General features: G+C 35.1%; 1 protein-coding gene across 8 annotated transcripts in view; it reads right to left on the reverse strand.

The window, feature by feature from the left end:
* The window catches only part of GPHN (gephyrin), a 287559-nt gene that overhangs the window by 127193 nt on the left and 142243 nt on the right, over positions 1-18123 (reverse strand). For all 8 annotated transcript variants that reach the window (XM_074149777.1, XM_074149781.1, XM_074149778.1 and 5 more), the window contains exon 4: positions 8340-8432. In XM_074149777.1, coding sequence (XP_074005878.1) covers positions 8340-8432 — 93 coding nt within the window. The remainder of the gene's footprint in view (positions 1-8339; positions 8433-18123) is intronic.

Consider the following 18123-nt stretch of genomic DNA (forward strand, 5'->3'; position numbering starts at 1 on the left):
GCAATTAGGAGAAGCAGGCAAAGGACCACTGCTGAAGCCAGCTGCTTTCCAAGACTCTTCAAGCTTCTTTCCACTTAGTGGCTGGAAGTGCTCCTACACAGCAGGAAAGGAGCAAATGAGAAATTCTCTACTCTTTAATAAGTATTAGTTTTAATGATCAACTATTTTAATAGTGAGTCATCTTGCTATTCTGGTGCGTCTCATGTCAAAAGGACTAACTCACTCAATTTTTGAAACATCTTAAATCCAAACTAGTATTTGCCCTCTAGTTATCATTTCTTTACGCCTATACATTTTTTTGTTAATTTTCTGTGTATTAAGCTTTTATTAAACTCTTTGTAATAGACCACGACCAGAAAAAAATGACACATTAAGGGCAAGACTTGCATAATTACAGGCCTGACAATGTTTTCAAGATTATTTTGCCTTAACCTGATGTTTAATTTTGTTCAGTTTCCTATTATCTGCTATGAAGAGATGTTTTAATGGAAACTATTTTTAGAAATGCCTAAAAGGGAAAAAATTCCAGAAGTTCCAAATTGAAAATTTAATTATGCAGAAGTCTGATGGCAGGCATATTTTCTCCCCCAGTTACAGAAAGGGCTGCAAAATCTATCTACTGTCGCAGCTACACTGCAAACAGGAGCCAAGCCAGTTAATTTGAACTATCAGAGATGACTGTATGAGCTGTGGTCCCTACAGTGAATACATGGCAGACATCAGTAATGCCTAGAGGAGGAGAACCCTTCTCTTTACCCTGATAAAAAGTAAATTGTAATCATATTGTTCTTCTGGGTGTATTTTTGAAAGTATTTGGGATCACTGGGATATGAAACATTTGTCCACCCACAGGATATGCTGAGTCTTCTTCCAACTTCCATCCTTAAACTACCTTGGAATAAAAAAAATAATTGCAAAATTTAAGATAAAAAAAGTGAGATTTCCTGTTCATTACTGTGGCTTTGCTTCTCATTCTATGAAACGTTCAAATCCCTTACTGCTGTTTTACTGGTTTTTTTCTTTTCAACAGAGATAGCAAAAATTTCATACATGTTTGAAAGACAGAAAACAGAACTTCTATTTGCTATTTGAGAGTATTAAAGGAAAGTTAAAATAAAGCAAATAAAAGTTGATCCTCAAATGGGCAAAAATAACCAGCTGCTAAACAGGAATTCTATTAGTTTTATCTTTAGGATATGGTGATCAGACGACTTTACACAGAAGGCTGATACATCAGTTAAATAATTTAAAAGATATTTACCCCAGCTCCCTCAGCCAATATTATCAGAGTTTTGCATTTTCAGAAACGAGACAGAGAAGCACTTCATGTAATCCTTTTGGACACAGGAAACAAAATTTCTTATTTATTAATTTCAGGATCCATTCGATTCAAACTATCTTCTTATTTAGAATCTAGAAGGCTAGAATCTAGTTTGGCCTTCCACACAGGATAACTCATTAAACATCATCCATGACTTCTGTCAGGAGTACAAGATAACTTGAGTTTTGTAAGACAATCAATCACTTTTGATTTGACAGGATTAAAATGGAGAATACAGCTCTTCTTTAGGGATTATTGTTTGTGTGATTAATCTCTCATTGTTAAACAAACCAACCAACCCAAACACATAAAAACCTTCTACTATGATGATTTTCTTATTAGATTTTTCTGGCTCACGCTTCTTATCACCAGCTATTGTTACAATTTTCTTAAGTAGACTAAGCAAGCCATTGGTACCTTACATTATTATTTCAGCAAAAAATACAGTGTTTTAATAATAGTAATACGTTATATACCTTACATTATTATTTCCCAAAGAAAGTACAGGTGAAAACCAAGTTATTTCTCAGTGTTCTTTATGATAAACTAAACAGACTGAGTTGTGTAACTCTCACAGAAAGCATCTCTCCTGGCCATCATATATTTTTTTGACCTTTTTCTATATCCACGGTGACATTTGAAACTTTTCAAAAAGGGAATGTCAGAAAAATATGCAGCTTTCCATTTAAATACATCAATCATCTCATACACAGAGACAAAAGTAGCCTCTATATTCCTATTCCTTTTTTTCCCCACCATCTTCATACTTGTCTATGTTGGGAAATCTAGAGAGAAACTGGATTGAAAGAACGTATGTCTCTCAGCTTGTATCTCAGCTGGACACACAGACAAGGAAACACATTCCAAACTGCTGTTTATGTAGCAGAATATCAAGAATTTACCAAGCTGGTTTTATTTATCAAAATTAGCATTCTTCAGGATGCTCTCTCTGCATATATTTCCTCCTTCCGTTGTTTTTTTGTTTGTTTGTTTTTTCTTTTCAATTGGGGGTTTAGGGTGGGGTTAGTGGGGTCTTTTTCTAATGTAACTTCTGATATTCAAGTAAATGGAGCTGAAATGGAATCTGGTTTCCTTCCCTCTCACATTTCTCACTATAGCTGTCCTGGCAGCTCGCAGGTGTTTCCATGCAGTGACTGCAGTTGGTGATAGCACAACCAAGCTCTTCAGTGATGCTGGCATGTTACCAAGTTTTCCTGAGAAACTCAAACAAGAGAGGAGAAAGCGCACTTTTTAGCACATCATGTCAGCTAAATCAGTTTGGAATTTCACAAGAAATTCCCAGGTACTTCTGCAAGCTGATGGTGCACTGTCTAGCGCAAATAACCTGCATACTGCTGCTTCTTGAAGAAATCGGTAATAGTTGTTTAGTGAAAAATGTTCTGCAACTAAATGTATCAATTCTGCTATAACACCAGGCCTTCCAAATACAAGATTCAGAATCTAATTATAAAATTTTTAATTAAATGAATAAGACACATAAATATATTTGGATTTTTATAACACCAAATACTGTGTTTCAAATAATAAATTTTATTGAAAAATTAAAGCAAACTGGATAAAGACCATATAGGCTAGGAACTGTCTGGAGAACTAAGAAAAAGGGAATGGTACCTTACAGAGATGCTGATAAACTTCTAACAGAGTAGCACAGAATTTGGAAGGAGCCTGTAACAGAGCAGTCTGTTCCATTTAAGCGTATTTGTTGCCTGGATGCACCTGGCAAGGTTTCATAATTCAGACCTTTTAGGATCGAGCTAGGTTGGAAAAATAACTTTCTAAGAAATATGGAGAAAAATAGTTCTCAAAAGGTCTGATGGCAAGTTACAGGACCAGATATCATACATACACAGCACATTTCATCTTAAAATAGCTCTACACCAAAATCAAACTTAACAGGGAGTGAGACCTCCATTAAGAGATACAGAAAACTACAGTCTTAAAATAGACTATTTTAGAATAGAAAATATTCTATTTAGAATATTTTATTCTATATTTATAGAAATATTTAGAATTATAGAAATATTAGAAATATAGACATATATTGATAGAAAATATTTCTATTTTAGAATAGAAAATAAATGCTGAAAAAGGTTATTAAATTGGAGGGTACCTTGAATATTGAAAGGTGAAAAACTGAAACAACAGCCTGGTTAATTAAAGGTTGTACGATTTCATAGTATTCCTACCACAAAATAACTAATGTCACATGTGAGAAGATAACTTCATTCCTCCTCACTACGGAGCGTTCCTGAAGTGACAGTTTGTAAAAAGAAAATTAGTTTCCTTTGGCCTAGTGATACTAGAAGAGCTGAATACTACTGAAGAAGAACAGAAGTACTCCCATACCCACAACAAATAATACTAGAAATCCTGCTGCTCTGCAAAGGCACTATTTGAACCAGGGAGGATGAAAAAGCTACGTATTATTTCATTAAATTATTGCCTACTAAATGGAAGTTGCTATTTGAAATGTCTCCGAGTACTTGGGCTAATGTGGGGGAACATGCGCTGCTGTGAGAGTATGGCCATAGCATGACATACTCTGTTGTGTCACAAGCACCTTATTTCATTAGTAAAGTAGAAGGCAAAGCAAACAAACAGACAGAACACATGAAAATTACAAATAGAGATCAGGAGGATTGTCAACACTACTTGGGACAGAAATGGAAGGATACAGACATTAAAATAGTCTGTAGAAATAAAACAGAATTTGAAGAAAAATTCACACTAAATTCTAGCAAGAAACTTTGAAATCAGCGATAGTGAAAGATACCTTAGGGAACTAGGAAAAGCCAAGTGACAGAAAATTTGCAATTGGTAACAATCATAAAAATGCTGGTGTAATTTTGAATTGAACATACAAAGACTTTATATTACAGCAGAATAAAGAATTTCTTCTCTCGAGACATGGCATTTGCGTGGCCATTTTATTCATTCTAAGCATGCTTTTTTTCAGAAAAATGCTGGAGGTCCAGAGAACCACAATTTCTTTTCATGGAGTAGGGAACTTTGATGAAAGAATAAACAAATATGTATATATACTCAGATTAAATGAAAACAAGTATGTGTCTAATACATTTTAAAATAGTCCATAAATTTTGAAGAATATAATCAGCAAGAACCAAAAGGAACAGAGCATTGGAAAAGGAGGAAGACTGTAAGGAAACATCTGCCTGGCTTTACATGATGGAAAAGAACTCTTCTATGCTTCTTCTGAAACCTTATCTTAAAATTTCAGGGTTGACAATTACCTGAAGTGTGGCTGAACTATTTGTGAATAGACATAGCCACACAGCTCAAGGATGTCTAGCATCAGTTGAGGCACAGTAAGTTGACTTCTATTGCTATTATCGAAGTATATAAAATTAGTCTCGCAGGGGGGCAAACAAGACTTGTGAGCCACACTAGAGACGAAGGATAAGAAAACAGCTAGATGACTCTGTTAGGGGCAGACAGGTAAATTTTTTTGGTGCACGATTTTGCAAAAGAATTTCTATTTATGCAAAAATAGATAAGACCGGAGACAGAAAACTGCACAGAACACCTGTATACATGAGATTTTTTCCTTTCTCCCTTGTATTGATCAACAGCAACAGAGAAAATATATACCTAGTGATAAATAAAAAAGCTTCCACATTATTTAAATATTTTCACAAAATAGAATGTATATTATCATTAGCACTCTGTGAGAACTCTATCTGTCTACGACTCAAGTATTGTAGTTTCAAGGAAGAATGTTTGCCTTTGGAAATACAAATCAAAAGTTCCCTGAATAACTTAACTTTAGCCATCTGTCCAGAAACAAACACTTTGAAAGTCCACAAGCAGACTGTATTAGCATTTCCAGTATGGACTTAAACACTATTCTCATAAATTATAGGCAAAATAAGTTGGTAAAAATAAAGTGGCTCTATCTTCAAAATTAAGCCTACAGTTTGGCTTTATTCCAAATGCGAACTACCATCAACTACCATAATAGGTGAAGACCTGCAGCATCCACTAAAAACACCTACAAGACAATTTCCTTCAAATTCAGCTGTCCATTGGGTGTATTTTGTTTTTAAAACATCCGCATGCATTTGATCACTTCTAGTCACATAGACAAGAAGGCAAAGGATATTCACACTGCTTAACTCAACTGACCCTCACCCCTCAAAATGCAAATCATAGTAACTAATTTAAAAGCTTCTTCCCACCCACTGACTAGACTGAGACTATAAATTTAGGGACCAGAGATAGGTAAGGAAAATCAGATATTGTGAATACTCATAAAATGATCTATTCCATTAGAAGAAAAAAAGTCATTACACATCATTGAAACAACTGCAATAACCTGGTATGATTCTGACACAGTGTTCAAAAGGCAAAGTGAGTGGGGAAACTGAGCAATTTTTTTTTTTGAAACTTAATCATAAATTTCTGAAGTTTCAAGAAGTTATTTTTAATAGATACATTATGCTAGGCACTGGATTTCAATTTAATCAATAAATACAAAATTCAATTAATTTGTTGGGCGATAAATACTCTCAGGAACTAGCTTTATCTTGTACAGTACAATAGCAATTATGTATCTATGCTTAGAAAAGAAAGCAGAAAAACATGTTTTCTAATCAAAAGTATGGGAGGATTAAAGAGAAACAGGACTGCATCATTCCAGCTTAAATATGACCCAAGGGACTACTCTCCCTGCTCTCAGGAAAAATGCTGAAATGTCTTCCAGTATCAGATTCAATTATTGCCAGTTTTAAGATCACGTGTTAAAGATGCCATCTCAATAGCACAATGCCATGATCACGTAATTTCATTACCAGCTCAGTAATGAGAGGAGAGCACGCTGGACGAACACCATACATGGAAGAGAATACAACCATTTCCTGTACCAATGCAAGCTTTCCTGAAGGCTTGCTATTGCATATTTCATGTTGACATAATGAATTTTCCATTTTGAATTGGTTCTCTCATTGACCCAAAAGACATAAAACATGGGGCCAAAGCTTAAGCTTCTTCGTATGTTTTTGTTATGACACATACTGGCAAACTAATTTTCTCCCCTTAAAAACATTTGTTGGAATGAATGATCTAATAAGGTTTGTTCTTATGATAGGGTTTATCATTACCACTTTGTAATAAAAACTGGGATTCAGTCTCTCCACTGTGATTTAAGTTTAGTCTTGCAAGTTAATCTAACTTAAATGAACGAAAAGTGACTAAATACCGTCCTATATAAATTCTTATTAAGTATGGGAATAATTCAACAGTCAGAACACTTAATTCTGTTATAACCAACTGAAGTCTTGCATACCTATTATGTTTAAAAATAATGTATTTTTTCTTCAGTACAAATTATTAATGATTTCTAGATCAATGTCTTTTTATTATATAGTCTAGAGACACTCCAAAAACTCAGATAATTTTAAAAATGGCTCACTGTGACACCTAAACTAATCAAACCAATCATTACCACTTGTCCTAAATAATTAGTTTGAGTAACAACAATGAAGCAATGTAAGGAAAATACTTGGTGTTTATATGCAGAGTTCTCATTTGTTTATTTCTTGTCCAAATGCTGCTTGAGAATCTGTGGCTAATTTTTGGCACTGGCTGCAATGCTTCCTCTAGCACTACTGCCTAGGCTTGACCCTGCATAAAGGCAATAAATCAGGAAAACCGAAGCAGAAATTCAGCCCTCCTTTTACACAGTGCTTGGAATGCAACCTTCAAAACCATTGAGCTACTTTGCAAATAAGAGACCAATTCAACCAACACACTTTTCATTTTTGTGTTGCTTTAGGACAGCAAATCATCTGCAAATTCAGTTTCACTAGCTGGCACACTGTGGTCATCTTATACTGTTCCCATTTTCTGATACACAGACCCTTAGGTTTTAGTTACCTACAATTTCTGGTATATAAACTAAAAACATCAGAAGTAATGTGCAGGAGCATTTTCTTTACATGTTTGTTTGGTTACACAGATATTATACAATAAATTATAGAATATTTTTAGATTCCCAATGGAAAAAAGTTAAACTGCAGCCATGGTTGACAGAACACATTTGTAAGTAAAAAGCATTGTAGGCATGTTATAATGAACTCAAATCAACTCTAAGTTGAAAGACTAAGCAATTGAAAACTGATATGAGTACTTAAGAGAAATCTAAATAGGTTAAATTATGGAAATACACACTTCAGGTACTCAATCTTAATTCTGCCCTTTAGTGAACATAAGCAAACAAAAAAAAGCATGTGATTTTAAAAGTTCATATTAATCTAATTTGGAACCATAAATACCAAAATACTTCAACAGCAATCACACAGTCATTTCATATTACAAACCTGGCAATGAGGGTATCAGGCTAGGTTTCCTTCTTTTTCCTTACCTTAGCTCCTTATAAATGGAATGTAACCAGATTTCCTGTGCAACATTTTACTGGTGCAGGTTACCTCCATCTATGTGCCTACTGGTCAGCTTTTTTTGACAATGTGGTGTCAAGCAAAGCAATAGCAGCTTTGCACAGAATTTCCCCCCTCCATTGTCTGCCCCTCACACACTAAACTATAATGCAGCAGTTGTCAATGCAGTAGCCTGCATGGGAGAATTAAAGGATCTCTCTTATCCCACTTTTCCTTGCGCAGGACACCACAGAAGCCACACAAGTTTTTTTTTAGCAGTGTTGTACTGCAGTCCTAAGGAAAATTATGCCAAAAAGCCATTAGAATTTTTTTTTGTAAGGGGACAAGAAATCTATTATATTATGCTACATTTTAGTTTGAAAATCGTTTTGGGTCAGAACCCAAGGTCAGAGTAATTCTCTTGTGCTGTATTGCCATATTCCCTATTGCTTTTTCTGCTTCCAAGTTGTGTATCACTTGACCTGTCCAGAGATACTGCAAAGTAAAGTTACAGAGGAAATTTCAAAAAAATATCACTCCCCTCCCCTAGATTCATACATTTCTACATCAAAGGGCAGATTTTTCTTATTCTAGGACTATCTCACCTCTGGAGTGACATCTCGTGGTGCAAACCCTGTTCCTCCAGTTGTTAAAATCAAATTAAGTTCCTTTTCATCACACCAATCTATCAGCGTCTCCTGAAAGAGAACATGAATCCTGTCAGATTTAACAAGTTAAATTAACAAGTTAACTGTAGGATACAGTTATCTCAGAAAGCACCTGAACATGTGAATTGTCTTAAAACCAGACACACACACACACAGAGTAAGTACAGGGAACTGTAAAATTGCTCATCACTTTTTATACAAAGACTTTAAACCGCTATTTATAACCAACACATAACAGAATAATTGAAGTATCCATCATAATATTTTTGGAAATGGAAACTGAAATTCTGTTCTCCATCTCTTGACCTGAAATGGAAAACAAGAATTCACAGTTATTAATTTATATCAGTTTATTTTGATTTTTAGATATAAATATAATGCTTTGACACGTTATTAGAGTATGTGCATTTAATTCAGATTACGTAGTTGATTCTCATTACAGTAACTTTGGTCTATGTGCTCCACTTTTCAATAGCCTGAAAAAAGTAAGAACCACATATTTTTAAGCTTATCTACTAAAAGATGCAATAATACACCTGACGCAGCAACACAAAAGATTATCTATAACCAACTTTTCTACATTCCCTACAACATCTCAACAGGACTGTGTATACCAATTCCAAGGCTGGACTAAGAAAGCTTAATAAATCTACCACATAAAATCAATGACTTACAATACTGCAGAACTCATGATACTAGTGTTTAAATTGATTTGCATTCATTTTTAAAACGATATTTTAAACTAGTTTTGAGATGGTGATAAAAATTTAACATAAGCAGAAAATTTATTTAGCCTCAATATGATTATAGCACTTCTCCTTCATACTCTATTGTGGGCTAGCACAGGAGCAGAATGTCCGCTTGGAGCTCAAAATTAGCTGTGTTACATGAAGTAAACTCATGTGTTACTCAGTAAAGTATCCATCTGCAGAAATCAGATCAATTACTTCGCTATCCTTGTTTTAGCAAAGAAACTTCATTCTTTGAAAAAGTTTAGGGCACATTTATGTTTCTGGACTATTATACTGGGGGGGTATGAACTGCTTTGATGACTGTTGGCTAGAAGCTTATTATTTAACGTAAAATTAGATCTGAGCAATATATTGATTAAAAAAAAAGCTTAAACATATTTTGATGGTCATAAAACTGTCCAGAACATTTAAAAAAATACTACTAATTTAAATTAAACCTTAGGTGTATGTTCCACAGGCTTAGCACTGTAACTTCCAATTAAGAGAAAGGTCATATACAGCCTCTTCCAAATTGCAGGTAGAATAAACTTGTGTCTGCCTGCGAGCCCCATCATGCAAGTGTATCCAAGGATTACTTGAAGAAGTGGAAAAGCCAAAGGTCTTTATTTCTCCTTTCTTTACACATTCCTTCTGCTTCCCCTTTTGTGTTCTTTCTTGTCTTTATTAAATCACATTCATCTTTCTACTGCCCCCTTTTGGAGGACAGCACTCTACTTAGCTCGGCTGTAAATTACCAGAAGTTTCTGGTCATATGAACATTACAAATAAGCTCTAGAAAAGAACACACATCATGTCTTAGACAGATACATAAATGAACTATTAAGTCTGACTTTTGACTTATTTTTTGAAAAAAAATTAATTACAGTTGGAAAAAGCATTTTAAGTCTTAAAATTGTTTGTTTCAATAATATAGATATGCATCAGAAAAAAATATTTTAAAGAGATGGCATCTTCTCTGTTTTATCATCTAGAAACATATTTGTCTTGACTTCGAACAGCTACAAATTTCAGATAATACCTTAGAGAAGTTCAGTGTAAAAATTGTGTTTGTTGTGTTTCTAGTAACTCTTTCTTACTAATAATTTCTATGGGATAATGCCCTCCTCCCCCATGATACGTAAGAAACCTACTCACAGAATGCACAATGGTAATAGTTAGCAAAGCAGGGTATTTTGTAACTCCATTAATGTACCATCCTCTAATCTCTGCAAGTCAGTGAACAGGAGAAACAAAGAGAGACTCCTTTCTGGAATGAAAGAACAGTTCCCTGATCTTTGGAGATAACTGAAGTTTGTGGGTTACTTATCTTAGTAAATTTTTGAAGTCTTTTGCAATAAAGCCTTGTTACAATCATGGGCACTCTATGCTTCTGCCCTTGATTGCTGCTTCACTTAAATAATGGAGCAGAGCAGTCCTACATATGTAATTAATTATTTCCTTTTCAGAGTGACAGAGACATCCAGGAATTTAAACTCGCGAAAGGTTGCAAGACTCTTCCAGTCCTCTTACTGCTACTGTACACTGCGCTTCCACATAGATTCTGAGACTGAGTAATGCTCTCAACTGGAGCAGAGCTACCACAAAGCACACAAAAACAGTCACCGTGGATCAGCCTAAATGCCGACACAGAAGAGCTGAGGTCTTGAGGACTGTTCCTTTCCCATGATGCTACAGCCCTATGGTATCTCTTGTCTTTCTTTTTGTCTATTTTTGCCATCACTTTGCTGTGAGAGTGGGATAACAGTCCCACATGTTTATGCTTATGAAATTATTACAATACGTTCCTTCAAATCAATATTATGGTGCTTATTCCTGGGATTAACATATATACCTTTTTTCTTATGAATACATAATTTACTTCATAATATAAGGATTGTAAAGATATTTCTCAATACATATGTATACTTTTCACACACGTTAACCATTGCAAGGCATGTACATGTACACTGTTACCATTTAAAGCATTCATTAGGGAAGAATAGGGAAATGCTAGAAAGAATATAAACAGGCAGGTTTTCATAAAGAATCTATACAGAATTCTTCCATTCTATATTCAGTATTGAAACTGGTTAAGCAGTTCTATAGTTAACAAAGGTGTTTGATATTTTGGCAAACGCTAGATTTTTCTAGCACAGTGCAAACTTGAAGTTATTTTGCCTTATATGAAACACTAATCACATATGAAGGACCATTTAAAAATGTAAAAATTTAACATCGATATTTGTTCAGCAATTTCAATTAAATATGAAATTTAATTATGAAACTATACATTTATTTACATTGGACTTTGAAGCAGAAGTTAGTATAAGCTGTTTTACAGACATGCATACTATCCAGAAGTTTTCAAAACAACTTTATGTGACTAAGAAGATCGTTGTGGCTTCTGGAAAAAACTACTGATAGTGCTTAGGAATGCAGAAGTCTGTGTTCTGCAGCACAGATCTTCTCAAAACTACAAGCTTTGTAAAATTATATCACTTCCATAATTGCGAATAAATCTTGTTTACTCTAGGACAGTATGTTTCAGAATGCAAGGAGAAAACATAATACGTTCTTAAAGCTATAATGATAACTTTCCTTAGCATTCCAAGTCAAATGAGAAGAATTCTAAGAATTCTTGTATGAAAAGCCATATTAAATATCAATTTAATTTTCTTTCACACTGTATGCTCTCATGCTAAAAGAGCTAAAAGTGTGTCTGAGATCATTTTCATTTATGATTATCTAACACCATCATAATGAAGAAGTTATAGTGAATGAGAATACGGAAAAATACATCAAAGAAGAGAAAGTCTGCATAGTTACAGATTTGCTAAGAAAATTGGGTGTCATTTTGACCATTGAGTTTCAGGAATGCAGAACCAGGACTTTAAGATCTCGTAACAACCTTTACTTAGTCATGTGGCTTGAACTACTCCAGACCCTAGCTCACTAAAGATAAACCCTGATAGTACGGCATCACAGGGCATACATAGCTGCATGAATCAGAAACTCACGTCACAGCACACAAATACAAAGCAGGAAAAAAGAAAAAGAAAAGGTAAAAGTAACCCAATTGTTCCTTATTGTTGCATTATCTAGAGTTTGAATCTTCTCTATTCAGCTGACCGTGGCTTGTCTATTAATTTAAAAGGGAAAATCAAGTACTGCGGACCATGTAAGAACATGAACACCCATAGAGCAAAGGCACTGAAGGAAAGATAAAGAGCCAAGTTCAACTTTCAGTTTGAAAAAGAGGGAAGGCCTTAGAAATGTTTATCTATTATTGGAATTAATTTCATATTTTTTGCCCTATTTCTTGTGAAGGCTTTATTTCTTATGCTCACAATCTTTCTCTTACTCCTTGAAAGCTTCGCTGAAATGTAGAGGCATGAAAATATTCTTATGTGTGGAGCAAAACTTTGCAAACAATCAATCTGAAAATGATTTCAGAATATGAGAAAATGAAATACTAAACCACCATGAAAATACACTTGACGTTTTCTATTGCCTCCACCCTTTTCTTCCTTCCCCCACAAACAAAAGGCAGAAAGTAAGAGAAGTGTTAGGATTATGTTCAGAGCGTAAACACTGTAGTCAAGAGACTTGGATTAAATGCAAGTATGTATCTCAATGTGTCTAAATAGACCTTTTCATCTTAGGTTTTACAGAACAGTTAGTAGTCTTTTGAAGATTCTGCAGATATATTTGCCGTTTTCAGCATCACAGTAATTTTGCATTCTTGTTTTTCTAAATACTATGTTAATGTATTAAGAGAAGTCATAAAATCCCAGCTATTCTACTGAAATGCAAAACTAAAGGAAGAAAGTAATAAAAATATATTCTATAAATGGCTTACTTTTTAAATGGAAATTTAATTATAGGCATTTTCCATTTGAAATAAATTGCAGCTATCAAATATTTGAAGGTTCAACACAGTTATGCAGCCTGGAACGTAATCTTTTTTAAAAAAGTACTTCATATCTTCTAAAAGCTACCATTCATGATAATTATCCATAAAACAGGAGAAAAAAAGTAGGCACTGAAGTGAATGCTCAACACAGTTCATCTGTGCACATAAGTAGGGAAAGTCAAGTAGGAAGATGTGCAAACACTGAAGTATTTGCTGGTCAAACCACCAGGACTGGGAGTGCCAACACTGAAGTAGTTTGCTTTTTAAGGGCTGATACTGGCAAAAAAATTTTTAAGTATCACGCTGTAGAAAGTTAAAGACAGTATAGATTGACTCCACAAAATAAAAGCACAGTTTTAAATGTCCTGTGCAGATTTCCTCTCATAAAGACAAAGGAGGGATTCTTAATTCAAGCTAATTACCTTGACTTATTAGTTTTAGTATAAACAAGAAAAGTTATTATTTTATTTTATGATTTAACAAATTAAATCTACAAGGGAGTCTAGACCAGATGCAAACCATGAGTCTCTATGCGCAGCAAGGCACAAGACTGGTTTCCTTCTGTAACAAAATCTGTTCCCATCTACTGTTAGTACCACTGGCATCCTCCCAGCATGCATGCTGAGGTCTTGAAATCACAGCTACTCATTGGAAAGGATTGGTCACTCCAGCATAACAGTTTTCCTCAGATGCCTGGAGGAAGGGATGGAACTTAAAGCTGTCAGAAGAGCCAGAATTAGGTATTTCCCAAACGTGTGTTCCTTGAAACAACTTTCCTGTCCACTCTGGATTTGGCAGAGATGTACATGTGTGCAGGCATATATATGCACACATGCTCATCTTTACATAATAAAAATGTACTAGCAAAAGCACCAATGTGTCTCATTTCTGGCATGTATAAAAGACCTCTCTCTAAAATACAATGTTTTCTTACTAAAATAAATATTACAGTAGTTATAAAAACTCTTATGTTTTTCTTAAGAATTTGAAACCAATTAAAAATTAAATAAAAGAAAAATATAATGCCTCCTTGCCAGTATTACTTTTCCCAGTGAGAATCTTGATGTTTAATATATATTCCTCTGATTATTCGTACAACACCACAAGCTAAAATAGCAATTAGAATGGAAAGGAAAAAAAGCATAAAACCAACTAAATTAATCCAATACTGCTCACTAATAATAAATAAACAGAAATTTTCTCCCTTCATTTATTTAAAATTAAAGCAGCACTTCAAAGACCATTATCACAAGATAGAAAGGCTTTGTTTTGGAGCCATAAATTTCAGATTAATTGTGCAAAACAAGGTGGCTTTTCCTCCATTGTCTTCCCCTTTGCATACATTAATGCTCCTCTTAGGTTGTTTCAAAGACTGTTTACTTTCAGTTTTCTTCTCAGAATGTGAAAAGGTAGCTTGATACTACACACAAGCCAGTAACTTTCTAAAACTAGAGTTCTTTACAATATTTTATCTACATGTATCCACGTCTACAGCACATATATCTTACGCACCACAGATCAGAAGTTTCACCGAACTTTGCTGGCTGTAACTAACCCCAGATAAGCTACATCTGAATCTTATGGAAAACATAGAAATGGCAAAGCCACAGAAGAACAACTGTAAATTTCTTTGAGCTGCCAAGACAACACCAACTGCTTTAACTCTAAGAAATTGGTAAGAGCATGTGCGTCATATAGGCAAAGGCGATATGTCTCAGAGAACTCCAAGTATAAACACATAAGAATCATATTCCCGTAATGGCCCTCAACTCACATAACTTGCACTTCTTAGAAAGTATACTTGAAAATTTGCATGTATGTATTTGCATGCAGAGACAACTATATCTCCCTTTTAAGTCACATTATACCTTGTGTCTACTTGTTCTGTTTAATAGGCAGGAAGTGCCGTGGATTAAAAATGACTACAAGGCTTCTGTGATTAAAAAAAAAAACCAACACGAGGAACCCAGCTGTGGAAAAAATGTTTTAACTCAAATGTTTGCTTTTCTGTAACTATGAAGTTTTAAAAAACAATATAATTGTGAATATATCATTAATTCTTACAGAACCCAGTTCAGTTTCCAGCTTAATTTTCTAATAATAAATACAGTCTTACATGCCACTTCATACACTTAGCTACAGTTGTGGGAGACACCGTCTCCTTTTACTTTTTAAATAATATTACAGTTTATGTAATTTCAATTTTTGTTGTAGCTCTCAATGGAAATGGCAAATTTAATTGAGTGAAAATATTCAGATATCTAAAAAAGATTAGAATGGGAAGGGAGGAAGGGAGGATAAGAGATGAAACCAGTAGAGACACAGGGAGCTACTCAGTGTAATGCAGTTTGTGGTATAAATTCCCCCAAGTGTGTATTGTTCACACATATCATCCATAGAGTAAATGAATGGAATTGTTTAAAATCTACTGCTTTACCTGTGAAAATACAGTAAAGAAAATTTACCTACCAACGAACGGCTGCTGTACTTTGAGACATTTAGTCCATACATATACTCTAAGAGTGGGTGGGCTGGTGGCCTGCCCTGGAGTGTCCCAGGAGGGGTGCTCTACCTCCTCCCCTCTTCCTGCTTCAGGCATGACATACAGGGCAGAGTGCATCCGCCACCACGTCAGTTCCTCTTAAATGCACAATCAAACCTGAAAGAGATTCAGAAAGAGGGGAAAGGCAGGTAGGAGACTAATGTACATGCAGACTATACCTCTCAAAGAACACCAGTTACTGACCAGTAACCTTTCTTCTTTGAGTCTGCATGTACATTCCCGCAACGACTCACTCTGAACAGTTACCCTTGCCTTTTACCACCCAGGAGAAGGCCTGAGGACTCCCACAAACAACTGCAGCACCACTCCACTGAAGGCTGAAAACAGCCCTGGATACTATTAGACCAACATAATGCCAGCTCAAACCAAAGACAGAACTCCAGGTGGCCTTCGGCAAATATCTAAATACTATACAGTACTCATACTAAGTTCACCCTGAAATCTAGTAAAGTTTGCTTTGGCCTTGGGGGAGAAGTTCCTTGAGTCCACACAGAGCTGGAAAGCCACTTGAACAATTGTTGTGTGAAGTCAGCTGAACTTCTAGATATTCCCACAGTGCAACAAGCAAAGAAACAAACTAAAAGACTTGGACCTGTGAAGAGAAATTATGAAGTCCTTTTGAAATCAAGAATATGTAGTATGAAATTCAATCAAAGAAACGTAAGATCTGGAGATGAGTACTGGAGGACTAATTGTCTAGTTACTCTAGAACTTTGGCAACACTTAAAGAAGGAATTATAGATGACTGAAGAACAGGTGCTCTTCCCTCATAAAGGTAGTTTGTAAAATGGCAGCCATAAGGACCCCTATACTTCAGCGGGTGAGCAAGAAAACTGTCACTGAATGTGCTAAGCGGTGTGGCTGACATCCTTGAGGGACAGGACGCCATCCAGAGGGACCTGGACAGGCTCCAGGGCCCACGTGAACTTCACAAGGTTCAACAAGGCCAAGTGCAAGGTCCTGCACCTGGGTTGGGGCAACTCCCATATCAATACAGGCTGGAGGATGAAAGGATTGAGAGCAGCCCTGAAGAGAAGGGCTTGGGGATATTGGTGGATGAAAAGCTCAATGCACAAATAAGGAACAAATTACAAAGTACCATTTTCAGATGGTAAATGATCTCCCAGGTCTAATAATCAATGCCAGATTTAGCTTCCAGAACATAATGAACCATCAGGAAGAAAGCCCATTCATGCAAAACTGAGCAATGTCCTTTATTTCTCCAAATATAAGGAAGGAATGGACATTGTGCTCTGATATTTCTTGTGATAGCAATACACAAACAACAAAAAGAAAGGTATATGCAAGAAAGGAAAGAAGATTGGAGTATTCTGGAACTGATTATACTGTCTGTACTTCTCCATTATCTGTTTACTAGGAGTAATCTTGGAGACCTTGCAAATCGTCTTCAAAAGGGATAAGGAAAGGATAAAAATCAATGTTCATTGATTTTTATTTTATTTTTAAAATTATAAAAAATTATAAAAAAAAAAAATTAAAAAAAAAATAATTCATTGACGGTTCTTAATGCAAACAACACGTTGACAGCTGTTGAAGGCAACAAAAAATAAATAACTGTGATTGTTATAGAAAAAAAAGTCTTTTCCCTACAAGCCCTTGCTTTTTTCCTCTAGAGACAGAGCGCAATAGAAGAATAATAGAATGAACTAGTAATAGCCTGCCTTGCTGATTAGGTTATTGTTTATTCCCAAACTCCGGAGTATAAGCATCCAAAGGCTAAAATGCAGTGAAGGAACCTTTTGGCACTTATAAGATAATCCATTATTGAACAAAAAAGGCCATTCTCTTCAAAGGGAAGACCTTTTCAGGACTCAGTCTATGCAGAATCTCTCTTACAGGCCCAAAGGATTATAGCTATTACACAATACTGGGTGAAAGTTGTTACCATAGTACTTGATGAGCTATCTTGTGTTTCCATTACAGCTTGCAGAGGTGTCTTAGCATTAGCTGATCCCACTGCAATCAAAGTTTTCAACTGATTATTATACTTAGGAGAAAACGCATGCAGAACAACTCACATTAGAAAGACTTCTTTCCCTAAGAGCTGATACTTTCTGGTCATTTCTCTTTTGCAATGTTTTTAAAAGATGTTAATTTTTTCCTGATACATACTAACAACAAAATTACTTGGAGTCAGGTGGTAATAAAAGCATTTTGAAATCACCTTCCAACTGTTTCTGCAGCTGCTATAAATTAAGCTAAAATCTGCTAGGATACTAAGGTTGTTCAAACATGCCCTTATGGATATTGGAAATCTCTCAGATAAAAAAATAAGCAGAACGTCAAACAATCTACAGCATTTTTGCAGAATTCTTTGTATTGTAATCTCCATTGTTTCTAAGGTCCTACGGTCTTGGAAATTATTTTGTGCTATACAGAAAGATATGATAACACTTTGTTATATGACAAGGATTATATATATAAAATAAAAAATGTATATCTTTCTGAACTGAGGTGGAGACAAATTTCTAAAAAGTCTACCTAATTTGATAA

This window comes from Numenius arquata, chromosome 6, assembly GCF_964106895.1.
Source record: "Numenius arquata chromosome 6, bNumArq3.hap1.1, whole genome shotgun sequence".
Taxonomy (NCBI): Eukaryota; Metazoa; Chordata; class Aves; order Charadriiformes; family Scolopacidae; genus Numenius; species Numenius arquata.